The 18,429-nt window shown below is 63.1% G+C and overlaps 4 protein-coding genes across 4 annotated transcripts; 2 read left to right on the forward strand and 2 right to left on the reverse strand.

Moving 5' to 3' along the window:
• Window positions 1-5: 5 nt before the first annotated feature.
• Window positions 6-3,911, reverse strand: CHLRE_03g157950v5 (uncharacterized protein). The gene is made up of 9 exons (XM_001697390.2): window positions 3,471-3,911; window positions 3,040-3,285; window positions 2,796-2,878; window positions 2,445-2,615; window positions 1,934-2,081; window positions 1,594-1,712; window positions 1,086-1,307; window positions 750-907; window positions 6-534 (listed from the first exon to the last, which is right to left on the reverse strand). Exons 1-9 carry the CDS (start codon window positions 3,534-3,536, stop codon window positions 80-82), a joined length of 1,668 nt encoding a protein of 555 aa, XP_001697442.2. The 5' UTR covers window positions 3,537-3,911; the 3' UTR covers window positions 6-79.
• Window positions 3,912-4,168: 257 nt separating this feature from the next.
• On the forward strand, window positions 4,169-7,606 carry CHLRE_03g158000v5 (uncharacterized protein). Its single transcript, XM_001697467.2, has 8 exons — window positions 4,169-4,337; window positions 4,453-4,710; window positions 5,098-5,320; window positions 5,518-5,681; window positions 5,950-6,027; window positions 6,185-6,365; window positions 6,528-6,662; window positions 6,797-7,606. Exons 1-8 carry the CDS (start codon window positions 4,206-4,208, stop codon window positions 7,015-7,017), a joined length of 1,392 nt encoding a protein of 463 aa, XP_001697519.1. The 5' UTR covers window positions 4,169-4,205; the 3' UTR covers window positions 7,018-7,606.
• A 105-nt stretch (window positions 7,607-7,711) lies between these two features.
• On the forward strand, window positions 7,712-16,593 carry CHLRE_03g158050v5 (uncharacterized protein). The gene is made up of 10 exons (XM_043060639.1): window positions 7,712-8,334; window positions 8,424-8,497; window positions 8,591-8,677; window positions 9,089-9,274; window positions 9,378-12,440; window positions 12,667-13,241; window positions 13,471-13,552; window positions 13,696-13,830; window positions 13,984-14,082; window positions 14,292-16,593. The coding sequence occupies exons 1-10, from the start codon at window positions 8,211-8,213 to the stop codon at window positions 14,856-14,858; spliced, it is 4,992 nt and encodes a 1,663-aa protein (XP_042925768.1). The 5' UTR covers window positions 7,712-8,210; the 3' UTR covers window positions 14,859-16,593.
• A 2-nt stretch (window positions 16,594-16,595) lies between these two features.
• On the reverse strand, window positions 16,596-18,411 carry CHLRE_03g158100v5 (uncharacterized protein). Its single transcript, XM_043060640.1, has 5 exons — window positions 18,024-18,411; window positions 17,515-17,673; window positions 17,085-17,176; window positions 16,859-16,949; window positions 16,596-16,723 (listed from the first exon to the last, which is right to left on the reverse strand). The coding sequence occupies exons 1-5, from the start codon at window positions 18,141-18,143 to the stop codon at window positions 16,616-16,618; spliced, it is 570 nt and encodes a 189-aa protein (XP_042925769.1). The 5' UTR covers window positions 18,144-18,411; the 3' UTR covers window positions 16,596-16,615.
• Window positions 18,412-18,429: the final 18 nt, after the last annotated feature.

Consider the following 18,429-nt stretch of genomic DNA (forward strand, 5'->3'; position numbering starts at 1 on the left):
TAACAAGTTGCTTCTGGTTAGGCTTCAATGCACCAGCCGCACGCAACAGGTACCGGTACTGCGGCACTCCATGCATCGCCTAGTCCATGTCGTTCCAGTTCGTCGGCCCTTCCCCTGCGGACGGCGATGCGGCCGGTGCACCCGACTCTCCTGCATACCTCACCGCAGCATTGCCCTGTTGCTCCTCTCCTAACACCGCCTCCTTCCCGCCGTCCCTCCCGGCCTGCGTTTCCGCCGGCGCACTCCCCACCCGCTCCTCCAGCTCCTTCACCAGCGCCCTCAGCTCCCGCTGCACCTCCGAACCTCCAGCGCACTTGTCCAAGCCCGTCCGCGCCGCCACCGCCGCCTCCTCCGCCCGCGCCAGTCGCTGCAGCGCCCGCGCCTTGCGCAGGCAGGTCTTGGGCGCTGTGCCGCTGGTGGGGTCCAGCTGCAGCGCCATGTCACAGTCCAACACCGCGGCCTCCAGGTGCCGTGCGCCCAGCCCCTCAGAGCCGTGGTCCACGCCCTCCAAATGCCCCGCCGTGTCCGCGTCGCCTGGTGGAGGCGGAGGGTGACAGGGTGTGCCATCAGCAGTTGTGCAGGTTGTGCGGGGCGCATAGAGCCGTGCTTGCATGTAGGTGCATCGAATTTTAAGGCACGCTGAAGAGGGCGTAAAGGGGCATAAAGAAATAGTCGTATAGCGCAGTGCTGTGGCAAGGGCCAAGAGGCAGTAAACGCCCGCGAGCACGACACGAGCGCCGCCCCCGCACCTTCCCGCAGCTGCGCGCCCGCCCGCGCCATGTATGCCGCTGCGCGGTTGGCGTGGTAAGTGGCCCGGCGCGGCCCCTCCGTCAGCAGGCGCTCCGTGGGCACCAGCACATCCAGCGCGCTGCTGTACAAGTGGATGGCGGCACTAAAGTCGCCGCGCCTGCGCCGATTGCGGGGTTGTGAAGTGTGGGGCAGGAAAACGTACAGCGTGTCATTGGTGGATGTTACGTCGATATTAATTGGATACAGTGCACATTTGGCCCCGGCCTTCCCCGACTCCATTGCCCCAGCTTCGAGGCCCCAGCCTTCTCTCACAAGCCCACGAGCGCGCCGCTCACTTGTACGCCTCGTTGCCGCGCTCCTTGAGCTGCTCAGCCTCGTTGTCGGCGCTGGGCCCGCTGTTGATGTGGCTGGCCTCCGCCGCCACGTGGTGCTCCGGCTCCTCGTCGTCGCCCCCGTCCAGGCCGCCCAGGTGGTGCTGCTGCTGCGGCTGCAACGGCCTCGTGCCGCTGGCGCCCGCATCCGATTCCGACGGCTTCGTGGCCTTCGCGGACGGGAACCTGTTTTGTTAGGAGGGTTTGGGGGTTAGGAGGGGGAAGTCAGCACGGCTTGGAGTCACACTAGAAGCGTGCAGCTGCACACACAACACGCTCGCAGATAATCGCACTATATGAGTGGAGATGCACGTACGCAGTAGCGGTGCAAGAATACCCACAACCTGCCCTGCTGCTCCAGCACACACACACACACACACACACACACACACACACACATACACTGTCTTTGCGCAACGTTTTCCTTGTGCTCTTTAACACACACACACACACACCCGCCACCGCTCCGCACCTGCTGAAGTCCTGATATAGCTGGTTGGCCAGTTGGCGCTCGTCCTCCGATACCACCTTGTCGCCCGCCCAGTGCTGCAGCAGCTCCAGAATGCCAGAGCTAAGCGACAACTTGCCGTCCTGCACGCACACACATTGACACACCGACACACATGGCAAGGCGTGTTCATTACCAGAAATAAGATACAGACACACAGGGCAGCGTCAACCTCTTGTGACAAAGGTGTCATCCACGCTTGCCCCAGCCTTTTCGCCCACACCCTTCCTCGCCCGCATCCTCCCTTGTCGGCCCCTCCTCCCCTCCTCCTCCCCTTCTCTCCTGCTTTCCTTCCCCAACGCACCTGCGTGAAGTGCCGCCTCATCCAGGACACGTAGAAGGCGAACAGCCGCAGCGCCATGCCCGAGGCGCCCGGGAACACGGGCTCAGCCCCCGGGCGGTAGTGCGCCAGCAGGTGCGCAAGGAAGGGGCTACTGCTGCTCAGCTCGTACCTAGGTGTACATTTGGGGGGGGGGCATTCGGGGAGGGGCGGGACTGGGCGGATGGGTTGGTGAGCAGGTGGGTGGGTGGATGAGTGGGTGCAGTCATGTGCAATGTTGAAGCAGGGTCGCGGGGCCCGAGGAGAGCGAGCAAGGAGGAGAGCCAGCAAGTGTGACCGTTGCGCGCCATGTCATGACCCGGCAGGGGCCGGGGCGCTTCGGTGCCGTGCGGAAAGATAGGCTGCTTGTCTAGCGCAGCTTGCGCTTTATTAGTACGGCACACGGTGCTTTGTTTAGAACTGAACTAGAACCGAAAACCGTCGGTAGCATTGTGCATCCTCTCCCCCTGGCCCCGTGAGGCCCTGTCCAGCTCACATGCGGCGCCACACCAAGGCGTACGGCCCGGAGCGCGGCCCGCGGCCGTCGGGTGTTGCGGGCGGGTCGTGCCAGGGGAAGAGCAGGTCCTCATCGGTGATGTGCATCAGCGCCGACATGGCCTGAGAGGCCAGGTAGGGGTTGGGGTGCGCCAGCACCAGCGCCAGCTGCCTGTGTGGACCGTAAGGACACGTGCGTGCATGCGTGCTTTGAGCCACACATGCTTGGCTGTACACGGATGTGTACGTGCGCCTGCGCGGCCCAGGCCTTGATGGCCTCTGCAGTCGAAGCCCAAGCAGTCTGGCCGTGCGGTGTACCTGACTGATGCGGCCGTGCCACTGACCCACTCACTTGAGGCCGCCCGCCTCCACGAAGGGCCGCACCGTCTCCCAGCTCTTGCTGTGCACCAGATACAGCGATGCAAGGGAGCACACCTGCACACGGAGGTAGGCTGCAACTTAAGGTGCTCGTTTGCCCTACACATGCTGCACAGGAGCTAGCGTGGGGCCGCGCCCTGCGCTGTACGGTACCCTCGGCCCTGCATGTCCGCCACGTGCCCGCAGGGGCTACATGCCCGCCACGCATATGGTCCTACCTGGACAACGCGCTGCGGGTGGCTGTCAGGAGCGCCGGCTGGCGGCATGGCTATGAGGTCCGGGTACACGCGCATGTCATCTTCGCCGGGGTGGAACAGCAGCTGCCGGGCCCTGGCCAGGGGCACGTTGCGCCCCAGGCACAGCTCCAGCGCCTCGACTGGCGGCTTGTCATAGCGCTTCCTCAGGCCCGCCCGGAGCTGATCCGCAATGTCCGGGGGAGTTTCAGCCAACGCCACGGAGAGAAACTACGAGGACAAGGCATGGAGGGTCGACGTGCGGGCCGATAGCAGGGCCGCGCGCGGCGCCAGTGGAGGGGACAAGGCGCGGCTGAGCAGAGCAGCAAGCGCGATAGACCCGTAATCTGGCAACCTTTACAACACTTGCCCTCGTCACCCCTTAGGCCGACTCGCGAGGCTGCACCAGGGCACACCTTCTCGAAGTCAAGGTCCACGACCTCAGCCTCAGCTGCTGTCGCTTGATCTCCGGGTGTTTCCATCGCTCAATGTTAACAGTTCTGCTGCTGCTAATGTTGCTGCAGCCAGAATATTGACCAAGACAGCGGTAGACCGGCGAGTTCCAAAGCCGCGCTGTGTGCTTATGTATTGTTATCAGCTTGCTAACATTGATGTAATAGATAACGGCACTCGATAGTCAACAACGGCTTTTTACTTCGCTAGAAACAATCGAAACTTACGAAAGCATGCTCGCAAGTCCTAGCCCGTGTGTCATTTTAGCCGACACTACAGTATCTGCTGTCAAAGCATAAAATCTTTGGTTCTAAGTTTGCGCGCCACATTTGCAAGTGCAACACCCGTCCAAGCGACTTCTGCCACGCTGCACCTTTCCTAGATCTTTTGATGCCAAGCAATGTTTTAGAGCCGAATTTTGTGTCTGGTCATGAATTCAAGCTGTGATTCAGGCTGTGAGTGGTCCGCTTGCAGCTCGCTCAGGGAAGCATGCATGTGGACGTCGCACTGAAAGAATGATGAAAACGTCTCATAGGCATCTCATGGGTCTTTCCACCTGGCCCGAATCGAGGGTTTCCAGGCGGAATGAAACTATGCCCCATCGCGACCTTCTGGATCTGCACTTAATTCTCGCGCAGGCGCTGTGGTCTTTGCATTTCTACGCTATCTGGGCATAACAGTTCAGTTTAGTAGCCAATATGCAGATGCAGCTGAACGCCAAGACCGTGCAGGGCGCCTTCAAGGCGCAGCGCCCTCGCTCTGTCCGCGGCAACGTGGCGGTGCGCGCAGTGGCCGCTCCCCCTAAGCTGGTCACCAAGCGCTCCGAGGAGGTAAATTGACACATGAGATCCTAGTACTGAGCGACTTCTCGGGGTCTGGATGTGCCGATGGGCACCTTTTTCGGGTGGTCAGGCACAGTAATCACCCAAATCCGGGCCTTCGCAGATCTTCAAGGAGGCTCAGGAGCTGCTGCCCGGTGGCGTGAACTCGCCCGTGCGCGCTTTCCGCTCGGTTGGTGGCGGCCCCATCGTCTTCGACAGGGTCAAGGGTGCCTACTGCTGGGACGTCGATGGCAACAAGTACATCGACTACGTTGGCTCTTGGGGCCCTGCCATTTGCGGCCACGGCAACGACGAGGTCAACAACGCCCTGAAGGCGCAGATCGACAAGGGCACCTCGTTCGGTGCTCCCTGCGAGCTGGAGGTGAGCCCGCCAAGACAATTACGATACCTAGAAGTTAATGATTGTTTCGCGCTCATCGGATCCTGGAGTTGAGCGATGCCCAAATGAGCGCTGGTCGGTCCAACAAGTGGGGGTGGTATGGGTGTTGTGCACCCACCCGTCGTGGCGTGAGTAGCTTCCACGTAAGCTGGTCTGCTCCGAATCTGCCAACATCCCATCGCTCTCCGTCGTGAAGGCAGTCTTAGCACGGTGTATGCAAGCGCACGCAGCGTGGTGCGCCCTCAGCGAGCGAACCGCAGTCGCACGCAATACCGTGCAACATCCCCGCCCCCGCCCCCGTATCCAGCGACTTGCCTCCTCTCAACTGCTCCCTGGCCTTTCCACACCCCCTGCCACCCCACCCCACAGAACGTGCTGGCCAAGATGGTGATTGACCGCGTGCCCTCGGTGGAGATGGTGCGCTTCGTGTCCTCGGGCACTGAGGCGTGCCTGTCGGTGCTGCGCCTGATGCGCGCATACACCGGCCGCGAGAAGGTGCTGAAGTTCACCGGCTGCTACCACGGCCACGCCGACTCCTTCCTGGTGAAGGCCGGCTCCGGTGTGATCACCCTGGGCCTGCCCGACTCGCCCGGTAAGCGTTTCTGCAAACGCGTACGCAGCAGTTGCGTGCTGATGCAATTCGCTGACTTCATTGGCGCGTGGGGGCAAAAGCGCCTGTATCCTCACTGTCGCGAACAGCTTTCGCGTCCGCGGAAAGCTTTCGGAGTGTGACCCCAACTGGGCCGCAGGAAGAGTGATCCGATGTTTCTCACCTTGTGCGTGCTGCAGGTGTGCCCAAGAGCACCGCCGCCGCCACCCTGACCGCCACCTACAACAACCTGGACTCCGTGCGCGAGCTGTTCGCCGCCAACAAGGGCGAGATTGCCGGTGTGATCCTGGAGCCCGTGGTCGGCAACAGCGGCTTCATTGTGCCCACCAAGGAGTTCCTGCAGGTGCGACTCGTGCGCGGAAGGGGCTGGGGGTTGAAACCTGGGGTTGGCAGGAAGCATTGTGTTTAGAGGCAGCACTGTGCTCAGGGCTACGGCTAAGGCCGAGTGCTGAGTTGTGCACCTTGCGGCTGTTAATTGTGCAAGATAAGTGCCGCCTTCAGCACTCTGCTGCTCTGGTGACGCTGGCACGGCTGGTGTCCTCGTGCGTAGAGTGCACGGCAGTGACCGTCTAATGTGTTGCGCTTTCTTTTGCCCGCTCTGTGCGCGACAGGGCCTGCGCGAGATCTGCACGGCTGAGGGCGCCGTGCTGTGCTTCGATGAGGTCATGACCGGCTTCCGCATTGCCAAGGTGCGCAGTGAGCGCGCATTGCTGTTACACACGGTATATGGGTGGCAGGGAAGCTGTCTCGGGCGAGCGGACACAGGGCGCGCATCGTACCAGTGGTTATGCAGGAGGCGAGTCGACGTGTCCTGACGTGTTTCATCGCTTCGCTACGTCCCCACAGGGCTGCGCCCAGGAGCACTTCGGTATCACCCCCGACCTGACCACCATGGGCAAGGTCATTGGTGGCGGCATGCCTGTGGGCGCCTACGGCGGCAAGAAGGAGATCATGAAGATGGTCGCCCCCGCCGGCCCCATGTACCAGGCCGGCACCCTTTCGGGCAACCCCATGGCCATGACTGCCGGTGCGTCTAAAATCGATTGCTTCGGTGCTGGATTGCAGCCATGATTCAAGGAAAACGATGCATTCGCGCAACGCAATGCAGACTGGGTGCTGAGCTGGCTGTGTTGCATATGCTACAATATTTTTAGTGATTCAACGTCGGGTGATTGATTGTATCGCGCAGGCATCAAGACGCTGGAGATCCTGGGCCGCCCCGGCGCCTACGAGCACCTGGAGAAGGTGACCAAGCGCCTGATCGACGGCATCATGGCCGCCGCCAAGGAGCACAGCCACGAGATCACCGGCGGCAACATCAGCGGTGAGAGCTGCGGACGTGTTCATGGCACGCAGCATCGTGATGTAAATAGCAATGTACGAGTCAATCGAGGGGTTGGGGAATGCTTTTCTGCATCATCGAATCTCACCGCGGCCCTCATCAACGCACCCGCGCAGGCATGTTTGGCTTCTTCTTCTGCAAGGGCCCTGTGACCTGCTTCGAGGACGCCCTGGCGGCCGACACTGCCAAGTTCGCGCGCTTCCACCGCGGCATGCTGGAGGAGGGCGTCTACCTGGCTCCCTCGCAGTTCGAGGCCGGCTTCACCTCTCTGGCCCACTCCGAGGCGGACGTGGATGCCACGATCGCCGCCGCTCGCCGCGTGTTCGCCCGCATCTAAGCGGCGCGTGCACAGCTTGCAGCAAATTTATCGTGGGTGGGTAGGATGATGGAGCAGCAGACCCGGATGCTAGTGGCGCGCGGCAGCCTCGGTTGAAGGCAACCCTTGCGCGAGTGTCCGCTGCGTGAGTGTCCTTGCGGCTCGACCCGGGATTCGGGAGGCGTGCTTGCGTGATGCAGGCGGAGCTGGTTCTTCCGTGTGTATGCGTCGAGGCATGCATGGTATGCGGAAGAAGTTCAGACGTTGACAGCAAACTCTGTGCAGAGCGCTCAATACTGGGCCTATGACGATGACCTGACCCATAATTGTTTATGACTAACCTGACTTCATGAGTGATGATATAGTGTTGCGTGTGTTGGTGAGCTTGACAGAGCTTTGACCTCTTGACACCGAGTTTAGAGTGCGGGTGCGCCCTGGGCGGGTACCGAAGCAAGTGCTGCTGACAGTGCTGCGCCAGGCGCAAGAGCTGAGAAGCTAGGAGAAACGAAGAGCAGGATGATGGCGGCGTCTACGGCTGCAGATGTAGGGATGTAGGCTATGCAAGGGGGCTCTGATTGCACCCTCAGAAAGTGTGTAAGATTACAACCTGGATCACTGGAGCTTAAACAGGGTTGATGAAGGGGTGAGATTGGCCAGAGGTCAGGAGGAACAGAGTCTGCACAGTAGTCTCAACAGCATCTGGGAGCCTTCCGCCCGTATCGCGGATGGAGTAGGCTGCATGACTGGCCATACACGCCCAACTAGCCAAGCAGAATGCAGAGTTGGTAAGGTACGTCGGCGCAAGGTACGCCGGCGTCAGTCGCGTGCGGTTGGCGCTGACCACTGGGTCAGGGGCCCACAGCAATGCACAGCAGTTGACAGACACGGGACCCAATACCTAGGTAACATATTTGCTGGCCTCCAGCGCGGAGTGGATTCAGGCCCTGGCTTGAGCCGATTATGACTAGTGACACGTGGAGCTCGCGTGCGGTGTGCGAGTCGTTTTGCGTGATGCAAAACTTGATGCAAATCGACCGGTCACTCGAGGAGCGGTCACGAGCGTTCGCAAGCCATCTACCTACTCTGACCAATCGAACCATAAGCATTGCACTGCACTCACAGCGTTTATTTCATGCCCGACCCAAAGTCTTGCACGCCCTTCTGAGGCGCGGCCAAGGGCCATAACCCTCCCATCAGCTCTAGGCGCTGCTAGTATGCGTGTCCGCGTTCAAGAGAGCACAAATGGAATCGTTGGCAGGGCTCACGAGAAGCGGCTGGTGCGAGTGTTAAGCGGACGTCACAGAAAGCCCGGGTTGGCGAGCGGAGGTTCCAGTCAAGGTGGGGTGTTCCCGCCCGGTCGTGGAATACACATAAATGCTGCTGCATAGATGTTTTCATATAGCTAAGCTGCATCTCAAACCATGCAGAGCGACGCTTTCGGGCTGAGTCCGCTGGCAACAGGGTTGTCGCGGCTCAGGCAGCAGCGCTAACAACTGTACAGGTGCGTAAAGAGCGCAAAGTTGTCTGACATGGAAGGGCCTGCGCTTTGGGCAAGCGGACCGAACTCCATTCTGGTTCTCTCCCGCCCGAGCAGGAGACGAAGAGTGCCGCGTCGACGAAAGTCACCGTCAGGACCCGCCTGTGCATTCAGCACCAGGTCGCCTTTGGGAGTTCGCTAAAGGTGCGGGGTGGGTCGGGTAAAGCCTGATGGCACCGAGGCGGCGCTTTTAGGCTCGTTTTGGAACGCAAGGCCTGGGCAAGGCGGTTAAGATGCTTATTTTGAGAGGACCAAGACACTGGGTACTTCTGCTGGGCTGCCCCCGGGTTGGCCTGGCCAGGCAAGGACGGTGCATGCACATTTTAAGGCCCCCCGAGGCTTGGCCCGCCAAATGCAGTCAGTGCATGCCATGCATCATGTGGCTTATTGAAAGGGTAAAGTGATGGACTGCGCATTGCCGGCGCGGTGTCGTTAAGTTTCCCGGCCAGCCGGCCAGCCGCAACCCCCTGACGGACGGGTGAACCGGGCGTCGCGCCTTCATTGGTTACCTGAGGCACTATCTCACGGCCGCACCTGCTGAATGGGTGCATGTAGGTTATCGGCTCCGGACCGGAGTTTGGCGACTGGCAGGCGGAGAAGGCGGTAGCGCTTCAGTGGAACGAGGGGCACGTTTGGTCTGTGGACCTTGACCTAGAGCCGGGCTCGTACGAGTTCAAGTGCATCACCGCAGCTGGTGACCACATCGCCGCGTGGGAGAACGGCGTCAACCGTATCGTACAGGTGCAGTTTGGGCCAGCAGGCATGTGGGTTCCCGGCCTTGCTCATCGTGATGCTGCCTACCCACCAGCATCCAGCGGGGCTAATGTGTGCGTTGGTGCCGCAGGTTCCCAACGGCGTGCGTGCCATCCGCGTAGACGGCAGCTGGTGCCGGACCTCGGAGAACCGCATCACTGTCACAGAACCGCTAACAGCGGCGTCGGTTGCGGCGCGGCAGAAGCGCGCGGCCGCAGCACGGCTGCTGAGCAAGGCGCTCGCAGAGGTCAGCGCAGCGGCAGCAGCCAGCCCGCCCTCAGCGGCGGTGGTTGAGGCCCGTAAGGCGGCGGCGAGCGTCAAGCGGCCGGACGGCAGCAAGGCCGCAGCAGCGGCAGAGCTCGAGCGGGAGGCGAAGGAGGCTCTGCGGGAGCTGGGTGAGCTGCTATCGTCGGACATCGCGGGCGTTGAAAGCAGCTTGAGCTTGACTCGTGTGCGGAAGGCGGATAAGGCAGGGCCAGGGGCTGAAGTCAAGAGCAGCAGTAGATCAGCGGCAGAGACTAAGTCGGAGGAGGCAGGCGCAAGCAGCACCAACACCAGCGCCAAGGCGAGTAAGTCCGCTAGTTGGCGGGAGCTCCTGAGCGAGGAGCAGCCCAAGCAGGAGAAGGAGCAGGAACAGGCGAAGGAACAGCCGGCGGAGGGCCAGGTGGTCGCAGCAGCATCCTCCGTCCCTACCAGTCTCCTTGAGGCGTCTGGCAAAGAGGGCGAGGCCCTTCCTAAGCAGGCGGAGCAGGCGGCGAAGCCAGCACCGGCTGCAACTGCGGAAGCGAACGCAGCTGCCCCCAGCAGCGACAAGGCCGAGTCCGAGGTTCCGGATCGGTGGGCGTTTGTGAAGGCAGCGGCAGCAGCACCGGCGGCAGCACCGGCGGGTGAGAGCAAGCCAGCAGCGGACAAGGCCGACGCATCTAAGGCCGAGCCAGCGAAGGCAGTCAGTAGCGCGGCGCCAGCGGCGCCAGTTAAGGAGCAGCTTGCGGTCGCGAGTCCAGCGGCTGCAGAGGTAGCGGCAGTCAAGCCAGCGGCACCTGCTACAGAAGCGGTCGAGGCGGCCGGCAAGAGCGCAGCAGCCAAGTCGCAGGAGAAGCCAGCGGAGGAAGCCAAGGCAGAGAAGCAGCCGGAGCAGAAAAAGGCGCCCGATAGCAGCAGCGGGGTGTCACGGTTCGGCGGCCTGCTCGCAAAGCTTGGTGGTTCGCTAGGCTTGGCACAGCAGCCGGAGGAGGCGAAGAGCAGTAAGGCACAGCAGCCAGAGGCAGCGAAGAGCAGTAAGGCACAGCAGCCAGAGGCGGCGAAGAGCAGTAAGGCACAGCTGCCAGAGGCGGCGAAGAGCAGTAAGGCACAGCAGCCGGAGGCGGCGAAGAGCAGTAAGGCGGAGGCCGCGCCTGCAAGCAGCGCGACTGCGACCGCACCAGCCAGCGTCAGCAGCACCGGCACTAGCCCGGCCAGCAGCAGTAGCAGCACCAGCTCCAGCGCCAGCAGCGGGGGCCGGAGGTTCTCGTGGCGCTCGCTCGGTGACGAGGGCGACGAGGGCAAGAAGCAGGAGGAGCAGAAAGCGCGAGTTGCTGAGGTGCAGCCAGCCGAACCTGAGGCAGCTGTTGGTGACGCCAAGCAGCCGGAGCAAGAGGAGGACACTGCGTCGCGCTTTGCCCGCCTTCTTAAGGCCAAGCAGCAGAAGGCCGGCGGCGGCAGCAGTGCGGTAGCGGCATCGGAATCTCCCAAGGAGGAGAAGCCGGCGGCTGCGGAGAAGAAGCCAGAGCCAGCGGCGGTAGCGGAGCCGGCTCGAAAGGAGGAGCAAAAGAAGGACGAGAAGGCCGTTGGTGAGGCAAAGCAGCAGCAGGAGAAGGCCGGCAAGGCCGTCGCTGCAGCAGAGCCTAAGGAGAAAAGTTCGGGCGCAGCGGTCGGGGCTAACAGCACCACAGCGGCCGAACCTGACACGGCAGCCATGGGTGCCAACAACAGCAAGCAAATTGAAACGGTGCAGGATGAGGGGTTAGACCGCCTGATCAAGGTATGGGACAGCGCCTGGAGCAAGGGCAAGAAGGAGACGCCGGCGGCGGCGCCGGATTCGGCGGCAGATGCGCCGTCTACATCTTCGTCCGCGCCGGCGCCAGCGCCGGCGCCAACGAGCAGCGGGGGCCGCCGCAACTGGGCCTCGCTCGACGCAGACGAGGGGCCGTCTACATCGGCGGCCGGCAGCGGCAAGCAGGCGCAGCGCGCAGGGATATCGGCGGCACTTGGTCCGGCGGCCGCAGCCGCCGCCAAGAACGCCAACGGCGGGACGCCGCCGATCGGGTCAGGCTCGGGCGGCGCGGGCGGTAGCAGCAGTGAGAGCTTGTTCACGATTGCGGAGCGGCTCACGTCGGCCGCTCCGGCCGCGACGCCGACGGCGGTGCCGGACGATGCCTCGCCAGATGTGACGATGCGTAAGGGCGCGCTGGCGGCGATGCAGGTGGACCGGCAGGGCAGCTACGACAACCGCTCGTCCTTCCTCTCGCAGTCGCTCCTGCAGGAGAGCCTGGCAGGCGGCAGCAACGGCACGGCAGGCGGCAACGGCAACGCCGCCGGGGGTGGCGCGGACGGGCCGAGCAGCTCCACGCTGCTGCAGAAGCTGCGCGCCGCGAATGCGGCTCGCGGAGCGGGTGTTAGTGGCAGCGCCGCCAATGGCAGTGCTGCCAACGGCACCTTCGTGCCGCCGCTGCCCGCGACGCCGGCGCCGCCGGGCATCCTCTCGAACGACGACGACGACGACGGCGGGATGGTGCCTCCACTGCCCGCCACGCCGCCGCCGCCGTCCTACCTGACCGGCCCATCGGGCGGCAAGGGTGCTCCTATGGGCGATATGGGCCCCGTGCCGCCGCTGCCTGCCACGCCGGTGGCCTCGTCCGTGCTCGGGGGCGCCGACAACGGCGGCTCAGAGAAGGGCAAGGGCGGCGGCGCGGAGGAGCTGCTGCGGCGCGCACATGACGCGGACGCTGTGCTGGCCATGCTGCGCGGCAACCTGCCGCTCACGCCCATCGCGCGCGGCGGGCGCGGCGGCGCGGGCGCGGGGCCGCTGTCCATGGCGGACGCGGAGGAGGGCGAAGACGACGACGACGACGGCAGCGTGGGCCACTCCCGCAAGCCCGTGGAGCCGCACCCGCAGGTGGGTGGGGGTTCCTTGGATACTAGGTTACGCAAAGGTGGGGGCCGCTGCTGTTGCTGGGTTGCGCTGCCGCTTTAATGCATGGTTGCGTTTGGCCCTGAGTTTGCTTACGTTGTCAACTGTTTGCTCGAAGTAAATGCAGTACCGGTATATGCTTGCCTTCTCATGCCACCCCCGCCCAACCCTCGCCTACACCCACGCACACGTGGTCTTCGCCGCCGCACAGGCCGACCCGGTGGCGGCCACGCAGCGCGCCATCGCGGACGCGGTGCAGGCCTGGGACAAGACGCGCGCGGCGCTGGCGGCGCTGCAGCAGAGCGCCGCCGAGCTGGGCCTGTCGCCAGGCGCCATCCAGGAGCAGGCCGCCAAGCTGCTGCAGAACATGCCGCGCGCCATCGGCACCGACGGCAACGCCGGCAACCCCAACGCCAACGGCCAGCCCAACGCCATCCCCATGACCGCGCAGCTGGGCAACCTGATGACCGGCCTGGGCCTGAGTGCAACCAGCATTGCGGAGCAGCTTACGCGCAAGAGCCTGGACGGCTCGGAGCAGGGCGGCGGCGGGGGCGGCGGCTTGGGGCTGATCAGCGGCCTGCTGGGCGGGCTGACGGGCAACAGCCCGCTGCCGCCGGGCTGCGTGCGGCTGGTGGCGGGCGCGCACATGATCCCGCACGTGGACAAGGTGGACAAGGGCGGCGAGGACGCCTACTTCATCAGCCGCGTGGGGCTGGGCGGCGTGGGCGTAGCGGACGGCGTGAGCGGTTGGGCGGACGAGGGCATTGACCCTGCCGAGTACCCCAGGTGCGCGGGGCTGCGCTGGGCTGGGCGGGCGTGTGGCGCGGCATGCTGCGATGGGGTGCGAGGCTGCGAGTCATTCGGCGGACAGCTTGCGGCTTTGCGGACGTGTGGAGTACATGAAGTCGTTGTTTCAGGGCTTGGGACATGGGACGGTGCCGGAGTGCCATGAGATGGCGACTGTTCGGCCATGCATGCCAGCCTTCTCACCTGCTTGCCACCAACTCAAACGCAGGACGCTGATGCGGTACGCCACGGACGCGTACGAGGCGGCCCGCGGCAAATTGTCGGCGCAGGACATTATCCGCTACGCTCAGGTGCGTCTGGGGATGGGACAAAGTTGGCGAGACAGCTCCCAAAGCCGCGTACGCACATGCTCACCATGTTCACGCCGCTCAGACGCCAACCCGCGCCTCGCTCACGGCGCCTCGCTCACGACGCCCCGCCCTCCCGCCCGCAGTACCGCACCTACCTCAAGGGCAGCTCCACGGTGTGCCTGGCGCTCATGAAGCCCAACAAGCAGCTGGAGATCGCCAACGTGGGCGACAGCGGGGTGCGCATCCTGCGCAACGGCAAGGTCATCTTCGGCACCGAGGTGGGTTGGGTGCACTGCTGCGGGCGCATCAGCCTTGCCTGGCCCGTTGGGAGCACTGAAAGGGCAAAGAGTATATAGGCCCACACGACGCTGACGCTGTGCATATGCCTGCTGCGCTGCCGCTCCGCCGGCCCTCCTCGCCTACCCTTGCAGGCCCAGCAGCACGCCTTCAACATGCCCTTCCAGCTGTCTCACCCCAACAATGTAGAGGACCCCGACTCGGCCGACGACGCTGACGTGCACCTGGTGGAGGTGAGATCCTTAGCCTCATCTCCACATCATTTGGCCTGCGTCCTCAAAGCCCTCCTCCCCACATCAATAGCCCTGCGGCGTACTCCCTACCTCGCAAGTCTCTTCTCCGTGGCTCCGTTGCCTGCATAACCTGTCATCCAAGCAAAACCGCCCGTCTTCACGACTATCCCCGCCCTTCACTACCCCTGCTTTCGCCTCCCATCCCACAGGTCCAGGACGGCGACGTGATCATGCTGGCCACTGACGGCCTGTTCGACAATGTCTTTGACGATGAGATCGAGCAGATCGTCAGCCACCAGCTGCGCGAGCTGGCCTCGCAGGGCCGCGGCAAGGCTCCGTCCGCGCCCATGTCGCTCATGAGCATTGGCGCGGGGCCGCCGCTGCCCGAGATCACCCCCACCAGCGCCGCATCCAACGGCTCTGCCTCGGCGGCGACGGGGTCAAGCGGCTCAGCGGGCAATGCGGCGGCGGGCGCGGTTGGAGGCGGCACGGGTGCTGCGCGCCCGCGCGGAGCTGGGCTGCTCAGCCAGAGCCTCAACGCGGCGGCTGCGGGCGCCGGCGCCAAGCCGGGCACGTACCGGTCGGAGGACGCCGCGCGTGTGGCGCGTGCGCTGGCGGAGCGGGCGCACCTGCACGCACGCAACCCCACCCAGCGCACGCCGTGGAGCGTGACCAGCAGCCAGCAGCCCAACTTCATGTGGGCGAAGTTCTTCGCCAAGGGCGGCGGCAAGATGGACGACTGCACCGTGCTGGTCGCCTTCGTGTGCAGCGAGTAGAGCTGCGGGGTGCGGGGTGCGTAGGCTGAGAAGCCTTGCCGGACGGTTGTGGGGTGCGAGCGTCACATCGCACGGGGGAATGGGTTGGGCCCGAGGAGAGGTGCAGCTGGCGGCGGCTTGCTTTTTGTATGTGCAGTGTTCGGGAAGATTGGCGTTCAGGAGCTTGGCGCCTGGTGTTTGATGGGCGGTGCTTGGGAGTTGCAGTCAAGAGGCACGACGTTGCCACCGAGTCAGTATCGGCGAGACTACGAAGCGCGCGTGCGAGTCTATTGCCACTTTATGAAGTCTCCTGCGACAATGGGACAAGGTGGGAGAAGAACAACAGCGATGGCGGGTGATGGGGTGCGTGTGTGCTGCAGCGTGTGTGTGCAGAGTATGGAGGACAGGTTGACGCTGTCCTCCCCACCCGTCCGGCCTAGGTCCGTTGACGTAGGGAGCTAGATTGGTGGATCCCGTCCCAGCGCGAGCCCCAATACACCGTCCTGAGTGGTCGTCTGTTTTAGGCGCAAACTCAACACATTGCTTCGGCGTGTGGGGACGCGGCGTTGGCGAGAGCCACGGATGGCCCTAATACCGTGGGGGCATGTCGCATCGTGGAGGGCACTGTATTTGGGTCAACGTTAATACGTGCAGGGTACAGTCTCGGGTTGGTTCGGAACACCGTCATGGCGAGTCGCCTGAACATGTTTGGGTTCATGCTTCACCGTGCCATTTGCTTTTTTCTGCCTGGTTTGCAGTAAGAGAATCTGTGTGCGCCCATTGCACGTGCACATGTGCGGCGGTAGGAACTTTTTACGTGAACATGATTAGGGAAAGGTTGAGCTCTGTATGGGAGGCGCCGTTGTCCTGTAGAGCAGATACGGTAGAGACGCAAGGCCCGCGAGACTATAGAGAGGGAGAGGGGGAACAGTGAGCGGCAAGTAGTGATGGACGCGTGCCTGCATAGCGGTCTTGGAAGTACATGCGAACGCGTGTTTGCCTTATCTACGTGCTGTTTTGTTGTCAGTGTTGTTTCCGTGTGGGCGGCATGGAGATGGCGCACTGGCGCCCGTCCCTTTGCCCATGCATGCTACAAAGTTCCGCTGGTCAGGCGGGCGCAGCGAAGCGTGTGGCTGCGCGGATTGTACATTATGGATGGATAAACCGCTTGGACATATCGTGCGGCGACTCCCGGAGGGTGCCAAAGCTCAGGGAGGCTCTTGAAAGGGGCTATTTTAACTGCCACAGTGGACTGGGCTCATTCTGGCCCATGCGTCTTGTGCTTGGCTCGGGACGCTCTCCCCGGAGACTACCGTGGGGGAATACTAAGGCGCAAGTACCACACTAGCATCTACGCGTTCTACTCAGCTTCACAGGTCGCTCGCCAGGTCACCTCCAGACTGACCGGCAGTTTACTGGCAACTTAACTTCGAAATCAAACTCTGATGCTGTGTCCTCCCGGCACTCCCCGCATGCCTAATTGCACGCCGCTCAGCCGCCACGCCGCTTCACGAACCGCCGAACCGGTTATAGCATTGGAGGAGCTGACGTCTGATGCCAGCGCCTTGCAAGCAGGCACAGCACCCTGCGCCGCTGCGGCACTGCTACCACAGCTATGGCCAGCCTCGCCGCAAGCCGCTCTTGACCCCCCCCGCCCCCCCTACACACACACGGGCACAGGGCCACAGGCTCCGGGGAGCTCTCGGGCGATTCGCTTCATTTCTAACACATAGGCACACACTAAGTCAACACAGTCGCAACGTGCACCGGCAATCCTGTTATTCCTCTTTGTGTTGTTGCCCAGAGGGCGCTTTATAGACGTACACATTCAAGCCGTCGGCGTTGTCTTTCGTCAGCAGCCGCTCCTGCCAGCCTGGCAGCCCAACCTACAGCCATATGAGACCATGTTGCATTGGTCTTCCGATACGTGCAAGCCCATGGCATTTGCTCTATACCGAAGCCAGGTTACCAAAGCGTCCCTGTCCCATGCTTGTGGACCAAGACCTGCTCCCGGCACTCACGGGGAAGTAGAAGGAAGCCACTCGTGTCCCTGGCTTTAGTGTGGCCTGCACGCTCTTCAGAAGCCGGCTGTTCCCGTGGTCCGACAGATACCTGCAGCACAAATTGGGCACAACACAACCAGACGAGTGATGCCGCCTTCAGCGCGCCGTTCCACGCCCAGCGTGGCAGCACATATACGGTGTATATTCCGCGGTCGTGAAACCACTGCCGCTGCCGGGCTCTTACAGCGCAATGACGGAGGCGTCGCTGACGTCAGCACTGGCCGCGTCCGCCTTCACCACCTTGACCAGGTGCTCCAGACCCGCCTTGCGAGCGGACTGCGGCGGGCAGCGGCGGGCCACAACACGGCCACATGCGCATCAGTTTCCTTGGCGAGTGGTGTGCATCCAGGAAACCGTCATACCCCGCACGAGCACAAACCCGCCAGGGCTCGCCGCGTGTGCGCTGCCCTTCGGTGCGCCCCCGCAGCCATCACGCGGTCGCGTCTCACCCCACCCCATCGCCACGCCCCGCACCGCGACACATCGCCGCCTTCATCCCATGGTCACCTCCCGCTGTCCCGCCCCTTCCACCTCCGCCTCGTGCCTCCACCTCCCTTTCCGCCTCCCCCTAGGCACCTCCACCTCCACCCAAACCCAGCTCAACACCTCCTCACCTCCACCGCGTCACGGACCAGCTCCACATCCAGCTCATAGCCCACCGCCCGCGCCCCCCGCCGCGCCGCCGCCAGCAGCACCCGGCCGTCGCCACAGCCCAGGTCGTACACCGTGTCGCCCGCCCGCACGCTGGTTAGGTCCAGCACCCGGTTGATGACCTGTGCGTTCGAGTGCGATGACCACGGCTGTGACTAAGATTGGAATGCAGGGGTGGCGGGAGCTCCAGGCCCCACGTGCGAAGGATACCGGGCTCAGTTGTACATGCTGACCGGCGGTGCTGTTTCTGGTGTACGTATGGATGCGGATTACAAGTGAAGGGACAGCCCGACAAGCGGGGGCACGTACGTACGTATGGGGCCGAAACACCACGCATGGACTGGTGCGACACCTCGTGCTGCTGCTGCTGTTGCTGCTCAGCTGAAATCGGATGCGGGTAGCGGTGTGGATATAGGCAAAGGTCATGCTGCGGGGGGTTAGCGCGTGCGGCTGCTGGGGCATTCAGGCGCACCGAGTCGGGTGTGGGGTAGAACGGCGCCACATAGGGCGTGTAGGGCAGCATGCAGCGCAACCAGGTCCGCATCTCGAAGATGATGGAGGCCAACGGCCCCTTGTCCAGCACCGTAGGCATGCTGGTTTCGTGGGCTACCAGCTGACGGGCCCCAATCCAGTTCCACACAGGGTGTCAAACTGCGAGGATGGAGGATCAAGGGATCGAGGCTTGACGCATAGCGAACGCCGACTAGTACACTACGATGAGCATGGTTGCTCTCATGCTTTTAGCGAAGCTGCTTGAGGCCAAGAAGTGGCCTTCTCTGTCATCGCTGTGCAACCTGCACGATTATCTAAACGACGGATTCATGTGGCCTTGCGTCTGTCAGTTACGGCTAGAGTTTTGTCCCATGACCTTATTGAGT

The sequence above is a fragment of the Chlamydomonas reinhardtii genome, chromosome 3 (genome assembly GCF_000002595.2).
Source record: "Chlamydomonas reinhardtii strain CC-503 cw92 mt+ chromosome 3, whole genome shotgun sequence".
NCBI classification, from domain to species: domain Eukaryota; kingdom Viridiplantae; phylum Chlorophyta; class Chlorophyceae; order Chlamydomonadales; family Chlamydomonadaceae; genus Chlamydomonas; species Chlamydomonas reinhardtii.

Excerpts from the sequence above, each read along its gene's own strand:
- CHLRE_03g157950v5 (XM_001697390.2), bottom strand. The coding sequence starts at position 3,536 with ATGGAAACACCCGGAGATCAAGCGACAGCAGCTGAGGCTGAGGTCGTG. Across the intron at positions 2,082-2,444 it reads GCCTTGGTGTGGCGCCGCAT|GTACGAGCTGAGCAGCAGTA; the intron begins GTGAGCTGGACA and ends ATGTACACCTAG. Across the intron at positions 535-749 it reads GGGCGCGCAGCTGCGGGAAG|GCGACGCGGACACGGCGGGG; the intron begins GTGCGGGGGCGG and ends CGCCTCCACCAG.
- CHLRE_03g158000v5 (XM_001697467.2), top strand. The coding sequence starts at position 4,206 with ATGCAGATGCAGCTGAACGCCAAGACCGTGCAGGGCGCCTTCAAGGCG. Across the intron at positions 4,711-5,097 it reads GTGCTCCCTGCGAGCTGGAG|AACGTGCTGGCCAAGATGGT; the intron begins GTGAGCCCGCCA and ends CCCACCCCACAG. Across the intron at positions 5,321-5,517 it reads GGGCCTGCCCGACTCGCCCG|GTGTGCCCAAGAGCACCGCC; the intron begins GTAAGCGTTTCT and ends TGCGTGCTGCAG.
- CHLRE_03g158050v5 (XM_043060639.1), top strand. The coding sequence starts at position 8,211 with ATGCGTGTCCGCGTTCAAGAGAGCACAAATGGAATCGTTGGCAGGGCT. Across the intron at positions 8,335-8,423 it reads GAGCGGAGGTTCCAGTCAAG|AGCGACGCTTTCGGGCTGAG; the intron begins GTGGGGTGTTCC and ends CAAACCATGCAG. Across the intron at positions 13,831-13,983 it reads AGGTCATCTTCGGCACCGAG|GCCCAGCAGCACGCCTTCAA; the intron begins GTGGGTTGGGTG and ends CTACCCTTGCAG.
- CHLRE_03g158100v5 (XM_043060640.1), bottom strand. The coding sequence starts at position 18,143 with ATGCCTACGGTGCTGGACAAGGGGCCGTTGGCCTCCATCATCTTCGAG. Across the intron at positions 17,674-18,023 it reads TCTACCCCACACCCGACTCG|GTCATCAACCGGGTGCTGGA; the intron begins GTGCGCCTGAAT and ends TCGAACGCACAG. Across the intron at positions 16,724-16,858 it reads TGGCTTCCTTCTACTTCCCC|GTTGGGCTGCCAGGCTGGCA; the intron begins GTGAGTGCCGGG and ends ATATGGCTGTAG.